Source organism: Cicer arietinum, chromosome 5, assembly GCF_000331145.2.
Source record: "Cicer arietinum cultivar CDC Frontier isolate Library 1 chromosome 5, Cicar.CDCFrontier_v2.0, whole genome shotgun sequence".
NCBI classification, from domain to species: Eukaryota; Viridiplantae; Streptophyta; class Magnoliopsida; order Fabales; family Fabaceae; genus Cicer; species Cicer arietinum.
The window spans coordinates 50,587,180-50,597,126 of record NC_021164.2 but is presented as its reverse complement, the minus strand read 5'-3'; the positions used below and the strand labels follow the sequence as shown (position 1 = coordinate 50,597,126).

The 9,947-nt window shown below is 32.4% G+C and overlaps 1 protein-coding gene across 1 annotated transcript in view; it reads right to left on the bottom strand.

Annotated features, from left to right (window-relative positions):
- Positions 1 to 3,062: 3,062 nt before the first annotated feature.
- The window catches only part of LOC101512415 (protein CLT3, chloroplastic-like), a 9,232-nt gene continuing 2,347 nt past the window's right edge, over positions 3,063 to 9,947 (bottom strand). The window contains exons 2-10 of the mRNA XM_004500012.4: positions 9,277 to 9,422; positions 8,612 to 8,649; positions 6,031 to 6,146; positions 5,617 to 5,716; positions 5,496 to 5,531; positions 5,028 to 5,078; positions 4,812 to 4,935; positions 4,519 to 4,644; positions 3,063 to 3,718 (exon numbers count right to left, since the gene is read on the bottom strand). Of these exons, the coding sequence (XP_004500069.1) occupies positions 3,561 to 3,718; positions 4,519 to 4,644; positions 4,812 to 4,935; positions 5,028 to 5,078; positions 5,496 to 5,531; positions 5,617 to 5,716; positions 6,031 to 6,146; positions 8,612 to 8,649; positions 9,277 to 9,422 (895 nt within the window). The 3' untranslated portion in view covers positions 3,063 to 3,560. The remainder of the gene's footprint in view (positions 3,719 to 4,518; positions 4,645 to 4,811; positions 4,936 to 5,027; positions 5,079 to 5,495; positions 5,532 to 5,616; positions 5,717 to 6,030; positions 6,147 to 8,611; positions 8,650 to 9,276; positions 9,423 to 9,947) is intronic.

The window sequence follows — 9,947 nt, the reverse complement described above, 5'->3', positions numbered from 1 at the left end:
GTAGAGTTACTTTTCTATCTTTATAAACTGTTTTTTACAACACTCTTCCTCTGTGTATGGTAAATTGTTGGCTTAAGTGTTCACCTTTTCAATTTAATTGAAGGGCTGCAACATTTTTGCCAGCTTGATTTTGTACTTCTGAATTCTTGAACTTTTCAAAGACTTTAAATTTATGTTTAATTAGATACACAAAAGTATAACTATGGAGGTGAATGTTCATTTAACCTTTTTTATTGAATTATAACTTCCGGTTGTGTATTTGGAGGTGAAGAAGCAAAATTAGAGAGTGGATGAGCATTTGCTATAAGTAATGATAATCAATTGTAAGAGTCTTGTTAAGTGGGTATTCATACATTAATATGTATTGTGCCCAGATCATTGGCCCTTTCCACTTGACCATTGGACTGCTCTTTTTTGAAATGCAGAATTGTTGAACATTTACTCAATGTGGGGATGAAGTTTTTTCTTCCTTTACCAACATAGTGTAATTCAGTAGTGAGGTTCGGATAGTTTATCTGGTTTGATTTAAAAGTTGAAGGTGTTGAGAAAGTGAAATGACTGAATTTAAACTCTTGGCATGGAGAAAATTACTAACTTAACTAACAATATTAATATTTGTCTATTAAAAAATAATATAATTCACTTTTAATTGTATCAAAATAATCCCGTTTTCAAAAATAAATACCAACTTTAGATAATTTGTATATCAAGAAAGCAAGATAAACATAAGTTGTCATCAAGTTATTTTATAACGTGAAAAATAATATACAAAAATTACCTCCAATGATTCTGTGTTATTTCACTATACTAGATTAGTCATTTAAGTATTTTAGAAATTTTTTTTATTTTTTTAACACAGTCTATTATAAAAATGCACAATTATATTTTTAACTAATTTTTTATCAAAAGAAGTTTGAAGAATTCTAAGGATCTTAATTTTCTCTTCTATATCTACATTGTCATCCTCATCATCTAACACCTCATTTCCAATGCAATTGTATCTTCAAATATAATATTTTATAATATATATTCCTTTTATTTCTAGAGTAGAAATATTTGTGCCTACCTAGAATAGAAATGGTCATATGAGAGATTCTCATTCTCATGTAGTGGCCAAGTTTGAATTTATCAAGGAATGAGACAGCTTTAGCCATGTACCCTAGGTTTTGAAGCATGCAATTATAATTGGCCTTCCATGATAAAATATCAAATGAAATTGGGTTGAGGTGATTTGGAAAAAGAGGTGATAAAATATGGGATAAAAAAATGGATGAAGATGAACTATAGAGGATTTTTAAACTACAAAATCAGGGTTTTTTATAAATAGTTATACAGTATAATAAAAAAATTTACTTATAAATAAATTAAATAATGAGTGAAATTATCATTTTAGTGCCACATCAATGTCATAATAATCACAGATAGATGTTTATAAACAGAGTTAGACGGAAAGGTACATCACATTTTAAAATATAAATGATAAATTTGTTACAAAAAGGTTAAGCACTAATCTAATATACTTAATTATCTTAAACCACCATAAGATGAGTTTTGTCAATAAAATTAAAATTTATTTTATCAATAAAATTACATACTTTGAAAACATGTTGTTTAGGTGGGCTAAAAATTATTTACGCATCACGATAATAAGCGTAAAATAGCTTAATTTATTTGTGTAGGGTAACCTGCAGCTAAAGCACATTTGGTGACTCTTAGCAATGACACTAAATTTGAAAGTTAGTATGCTGTTAGCTCTTCCTAAAAAGATGATGTATAGCTATTGGGAGATGTCTGTTTTATTTTATGAGTATATCTGTTGATGATGACTATAGTAACTTTTTAGGATTATTGAAGGAAATTGAAAATGACGTTGAAAACTATAGAGCTAGTTGGGGTGAATTAGAAAGAAAAAAAGGTCTCACATAAGAGGTATACCACAAGGTGAATGTATGTCATTTGACGTATATCACAAAGGGTGCCAATTTTATGAAGGAAAGAGAAGACACTCAAACCAACCACCTAACAAGTGCACGCAGCCAGTCTTCCGATTTAGACTAAATGGTGTATTGTTTTTAGTATCCGAAAAAATAAAATAAAAATATTTACTTTATTTTCGCACGACAGTTTATGTAAATCAGGTTAATTGGACCACATTTTTTTCTATTTGTAAAGTTTATTTCTAAGCAAAGGATTCTGTTCAATTTAAAAAACACTGAAAAATTCTAAAAATCTAAATTTTTCACTCTTTTGTTTCACAAGATTATCTACATTGTATTATCTTGGGACTTTGTAATTAATAGTATGTATGCCTCGCATCAGACTCAACCCATTTTTATCAAATTTTCAAAACTCAAAAACAGCAAAGTGCATTTGACCATGTTTCTATAATTTTGATATGGATATGGAAGGTAAAACTTATAAGTGAGTTGTCATCACTTGAAGATACTAATGAGAGACTCAAAGACTGCATATGTATTATGTAAAGTCCAATGTCAGGTGGTGTGTAAGGTGTACGAGGTCGACCCGTTGACCTATCCCAATGAGAATGACATATATTACTATTGCGTGATTGCATGCATTTGGCATATCGATCGATTTCCTATTTTACATTTTGTCCCCGCATATTGTAGACGTTTAGATGCTTTGGAGGAGTACGCAGAGCTCAATGGCAGGATTTATTGATGACAACGAGGACGATATCGGGATGGAGTTTGATGTTGCATGTTGGATCACAATATACACTAGAGTTGTTTCATACATATATGGTTTGGTTAATGTCTGATGGACGCTCAAATTACCTAGCAATTACCAATCCATCAAATATGATAAGTTCAAAGGGCTTTACATCGCTAACCATCCCATTATCACCATGACAATCGCTGATATTTTAGACAACAAGGTTGTCGATGTGTAGGAGCACCTAAGGTAGTAGCTTTGAGGGAGAAAGAGTCGAGTGTTCATTCATTGTATACTCCCAACACTCCTGAGTAGTTCCTCATTGTTGGATGGTGAGTGATGGGTCATGCAAATCGGGTTCTAAGATTAAATTTAAGGCACAAATCTGCACAAACAAAAAGTTCAGGACTAAATTGAGATTCCAGTTAAACTTCGGAGATCAACATCAGGTTTTAGCAAAGCCTATATGAAAGGACTTCACTTCTGGAAACTTAACAGGCTTACAGAACCAGTATTTGGGCATTCAACCAAGCAAAAGAAGATTAAATGCATGTTCATATTTTCTTCACAAAAAAAAAAAAACTCTTCATATTTCAATCATTTTCTGTTCCATTTTCTTTTTCCAAACAAAATTTGAACTAGATCTATCCATACTCTTGAGAAAGCTCAGGAGGATTTCATTTCCTGTATTCTTTTCTTTATCATTTTCATCAAATGTTAATGAAACAAAATTGCATCAGTTGTTTGATTTCTACCCCTTTTCTTGTGAAAGGTTGAACCTGAATTGCGGGTTACACTGTTCGCTGTCATGCGGGTAGTTGCAACCTATGCTTTGCTTGGAGAAATGGTGCATGTATTGAGGTTCAAATTCCCACATGGCTTCACTAGGTGGGAGCAGTCAAGGAAGCATTTGAAGGAGTCCATGTATAGATGAGTAATCCCATGATGAGAATGACGGCTCCAGCAAGAAATCCTGTTGGAAGAGAAGACGCAACACCAAGATATGGCAGTGGCAGTGTGAACACATAGATTGCTATTGGGACTGCCACAAACATGAATTTAGATTCATTAGTTCATTTCAGATTATAATCAATTAGCATGAATTTATAATAAGATTATAATTTACAAAAATGGAAGGAAAGGAAAACAATACAATATTCAGGTACTGATATCACATAGAAGAGTATTTAATAAGTTAGTCTTAATCACTAATCATTGCATTAGCTGTTCATTCCAGGTTGGGATCCTCTCCATTTCTTAAAAGAAATGGAGAATCCATTACTATAGTTGTGTGTATATCAACAAACATTTTTAGAATATGTGATATGAATTGAGTATTTGTTGACTTTCTACACACAAAACTATTAATTTCTTTTGAGAAATGCAGAGGATTTCAACTCATTTCTTTTGATTTTAGTCAATATGTCCAAAACTGCAAGTTTTGTATGATTTCCTGATTTTAAAGGGTTACACCTGTTCATTTTCTCCACTCAATCATATAACACAGAATAATTGAATAGCTTCCCTCCTCTTCTTGAAACCCGCAATAATATTCCTCATACCCAAAACTTGTTTTAAAAAATGCACTTTAGATGTACTCCTAAATCTCTAATGCTGGTCTCGAAAAACCCAAGAAAGAAAAAAGAATCAATGAGTATCATGATTTCTGTCCCAAACAAACAATACCCAGATGTTTGCAGTGTTAGAAAGTAATCATGAATGTTACAAATCTAACATCAATCTTCAAACCTCAAAACACATTATGCATGACCAACTAATTGAGGTTTTGTGAATACTTAACCCGCCAATGTTGATATCCTTTGAGAGAAACAAATCTTATACCTGAGAATGTGGTGGCTAGACAAGAGACAACAGCTGAAGAAATCTTGAGGAGATAAAGCAACGAGATATTGAAGCCCATGTTGACAATAATAAACAGCACAGGCAGCAGGGGAGCTCCATCACAACCTGGAAACAAAAATTAATGCAAAGTTAATTAGGATTTGAAACTGTTGAGAGAATGAATCCGTACCTTGATAATCACAATACGAAGCTAAAACACATTTGATAAGCTAACGATATTTTGGTTATCACATTCTATAAGAAATGACAATATGGGAAAGAAAATATCTTACCACTAGACAGCTTTCCAACATTCAGAAAGCAGGCTGCACCATCTTTAAGGTAGTTTGGTAGTTGACTGAAAGGTATGCCCCATAATTTTGATAAGAAGGGGAGGAGGAGACATATAAACAGTGCCTACACTAAACATATAGTAATTTAGGCATCCAATATAATTTATGTTGTAATTCAAAAGATGCAAATTTCATGATAGATTGCAGGATACCTACTTGGAAAGCAGATCCGAAGGAATTGACAATAAATAAATCCAAAGAACCTCCCTGTTTCAGATGATATTGAATATTGATGATTAATACATTACATTGTATGAAAGTAACAGCTAAATTATTTCGTAATTTTAAACTACTTTAGCAACATCCATCAGAAAAACATGGTTTTTGCTTTAGAACTTTGAATAATACGAAAGAATTGTTTAACTGACAACATAAATGAGTCTACCAGGCATTACAATAGGTTATTTCTTTGAAGCTTTAAAAAATGTAAACAACCATTTGCTGTCAGTTTTGTCCAGGTTATACTAAATTTAGTAACATCATTCTCGATATTAACATTAGAGGCAGACATGTTACCAAGTGCAGCAGCAGTAAGATTACTTACTTCAGTAGTATCAAACCATGATATGACCTATGAAGTCTTAATTTACACATGCATATGAATCAAAAAAATCATGAACATACCTTCAGTTTCCGGGATGCATCTAAAAAGATTACCTCCTACAGAGTATGGAAATGCCACGAGTTACCATTGAGAAATAGTTCAAAACCTAGGAAAATGTAATATCATTAAAATAGCAACCACCTTGAGCACAGTGTCAGCTGCTTGGAATAAAAATGAAACCATCATTAAAAGACTCCAAAATATACCAGCTTCCTTCAATGATTTCCCGGCACCAGATCCACTACATTAAGTAAACATAGGCGCATAATCAGAAATAATCAAAATAGAATAAACACTAAGTTACACTTGAGAATCAGGCAGAGAAACGTAAGTACACAAAGTGATGTGAATTGCTTGAGTGAATAAATGTTGTTTAAAGTTTATTACACATATTATGAAAAATAATAAATGAATGTGTAATAGATTGCACGGTCAACATCATTGTTGACCATTTTCTATTGCCTACAGGCACATGGTTCCAGATTGCAGTGTATACGTTGACACTCAAAATACAAGCCAATATAATCTAAAATCCAAAAAATTAACATGGCTGACCTCGCTACTGTGATAATTACACCAATGGCCACAAGAAAGCATCCAAGTAGTTGGTTGACTTTATATCTTCTCCTAAGAAAAATAGTTGACAGGAGAATTTGCCACACAAGAAAAGACTGCAGGAAAATTGTAGGTTAAATTATCCATCTTTAGTTTACCTTTTACATGAAATGTACACAAGTTGCTTACAGATGAGCTAAATAATATACAGAAACTAACCGAAGTTGGTTTAGGTCACAATCTATGAGCCAATTTTTTTTATTTTGACCACTTTTGACTGTTCAGGATCGGGATGTTTGGATTCTTTCAACATGTGTCAATTGTTTTACACCTTGGACTACTTGACGACTTATCAGACACGACATATATCCAAGGGCATGGGTATTGTATCTTTGGGTGGTAGGTACATAATGGACAACTTATAAGAGCATCTCAAGTGGTAAATATTTCCAAAGGCATACCAACATATACATATGCTCGTGCAACACATTTTCACTAATATCTAAAGTTTGTGAACAATACTGAAATTTATATATTTCACTAGCAAAACAGTGTAAATGCATTGGTAACATAATTTAATAATCAATGTAACATCTTGTTTTTCACACACACTCTTACTAATTAGGAATTATTTGAGGATTAGATGCTAGGATACTAAAATTTGAATTAATTGTGACTGATAATAGAGGTATACTAGGATGCTAAAATTTGAGTTTTGTGGACTGAAAATAATGGTATATTTTAGGAAATTTAGATGACTGAAACAATAGACCTTACAAAATGGAGTAACAGACCTTATACGTAGGACTAATGGAATTCATATGTTTGGAGTGTGAAGTCTCAGACAATTGGATAAGGACTTTCCAATTGTATAGTAAAGAGATACTAATATCAAATTGGAGCTTCTGATAGAAGAGTGAGAAAGCTTTAGACAAAAGGATCAGGATAGACAACCCAAATGATAAAATAAGATCAGAATTTCCAGACGAAAGAGCAAAGAGTCTCAGATGATGGAATCAAAAGATATGACAACCTAGACAATAGGATCTAGAACCATAGACGATAGATTAAAAAGGACCACATATGATAGATCACACAATCACAGCAAGAAACTGAAGCGAACAGCAATAGAATAAACCTCTAAGTATAACGATGTGAGGTTATCTGATCAAAATATAATATTGCAATCTGTGAGATTTCCTGGAATTTTTCATGCATTGCTATATAACTCATTTGCATTATATTGAAAAATATGGAAAACATTGAAATACACATGGTACATGTGAAATGAGATTGCATCAGTCAGTGAGTGACTTTGGGGATGTAGATTTTGTAGATAATTCTAACATGTGACCTAGACAAGCTACTAAGTGTTGTGGAGCCATCAATAAAACAAAGCTATCCCGCGAAGCTGCTTACCATGATCTGATGATCATAATGACCAATCGAGCATAGTCATATTTGAAATGTTGAAATACAGGGACGGTATAAACAGAAATGATGAACATGAAAAGAAAAGATGGCACCGATGCAATATGTGAAACTTTGAGTCGCTCCTCTATAAATGAGACTCTACAAGAAGTAAGTAAAACCCTTTCATGCACTTGTTATGCACAATTATTTGTCACTTGCAAGCTGTATCGTTCCATGGAAATTCATCTGTCTACTTCAAAATTTTGTTTAATCTGATATTTTCCTTTTAATCTACAGAAGAACTAAAATACTGCTTCGTAATTATTGTTAGACAATATGTTTTATGTTAAGGGTAGTTAATTCCTTTTAGTATCTACTGTATATACTCAATACATTTTATATTACTTTTGCTAATCATATTATTGGAACTCTACCTCCTTTCTCCCTCTCCCCTCTCTTTCTCTATGACTATTGTTACAACTATGTACACCGATAAATTTTGTGAAATTTAGATGGACCCTTACCCGGTCCAATTGTCATCCAGATCATATACCAGTTGTATTTGGAGATTACGGCAGTTGCAGCCAGGCCCATCTCATTGTCCGAAATGCCATTGCCACTGCCAGCCAGTGTTATTGATGGCGGACCACGGCAGAAAACCAAAGATTCCCTATTTTTAGCCGCCATAAAATGCCATGCCGCCGCCATTCTTCACAAATTGGCCATGTCAGTTGTCAAAAAAACTGCCACCGCAATCCACCAACAAGATCGATATTTGACAACACTGTCGGCAGTATCTAGTATTGGACATCTGTCTGTAAATAACCATGGTAGTAGAGGAAGGAGCTTTTTGTAAAATAATGTAGCTCCCGAGGACGGTCAAATCCATCTTTTGATTAATTATTTGACTTAGGGTTTTAGAACTTGTTTTGTACCAAACTGAACTCATGTAACATACAGACATGGTGATGCATGTTTCCTGTATGTTTGTTGTGACTATGATGTGTGGTTGATGTAACTAACCACACATATGTTCTTTTTAATGAATAAATCACACCTATGTTAAAGAACACCTACTCAATTACTTGATCATAACTAGTAGGACAAAACTTAGAATAAAGACATCGCAATAAATGGCAGAGAGCAATTGAATGCTTTTGGCTTTTACCTGAGATAAGATTGGAATTGATGCTCCGGATAGCATTGCTGATACAACATATATGGAAAAAAACTATTAAATGAAATTCAGACATGTTCGTACTTATTTATAAACAAGTTGTACAACACTAAAGCCAATGACATAATTAACTAAATATCTCCTATAAAATCTATAAGATATGAAGAGTGGCAGTCAAAGATGCTTCGCAAATTAGAGTTGAAGGCGAGCAACATAAAATGTAAATAAATAAGAATCTTAAAAATCTATCAGTCATTCTGTCTAATTTTTAAAAAATATGCTCAATTCATCAAGAGAAGCTTAAATATGTACACCAAAACCTCATAAAGCAATATTTTGTGAAAATAAAAACTGCTAATAGTAGAGAAATATTCAATGCTATACATTGTCAGTACTCTAAAAGCATAAATTGTTAACAATGTATTCTACCAGCTGGAGTAATGGCAAAAGTTGATTCTCTGAAATTAAATGACCACTATAAATATGCCTGCAGCTGTTTTTTATTATATTTAGTTAATTCTTGTGTTTGCATTTCTGTCTTTCAGGAAGAAAATTTGATGGAAGGAAGATTACTAAATACCGGAGAATTTCAATCATGTGGAAATGCCGCAAACTTTGATGATAAACAGAAAAACATAAATAAGAATAAGCATCACCTCCTGCTGCCATTCCGGTAGCAGCACCCAGAGCTTCTAAGAGACCAACAAATAGAAATGGAGTTTTTGGCATAGATAACATCTCATCAGTGACAATGCCAGCACGATACCGCATATATAAAATCGAAAAGTATACAATTACATATCTGAAAGAGAGAAAATATCACAATAGTTAGTTATATAACCACAAAAAAAGGAGGGGGTGTACTCTCCTACACAGGCTGTAGTTTAGGCTACTCAAAAGGGTAACAATTGCAAGTAACTTATTACAGGTATTTTTGGTTTAAGGTTATTATTGTCAAATAAATTAAATCAAATAATCAAATAAATTAAATAAAAAAGTCACAGACATAAAAATATTATTTTATAACAGCCATCAAAGGTATTTCAGTTTTTAGTCCAAAGTATGCGGTTATACTTTCTTGTTCTGTCTTAATATATTAGGATCTAAATATTATAGTGTAAATAATAATAAATACAAAAAAAAAAAATTAAGAGCAAAGAAAATGTTACTCTTTAATTTGATTAAAATTTTTGAAATAGAATTAAGAAGACCAAAATAAAAATTGAAAAACAATTTTTTTTGGCGTATATAACAACAATAATATATATATATATATATATATATATATATATATATATATATATATATATATATACACACAAATAAA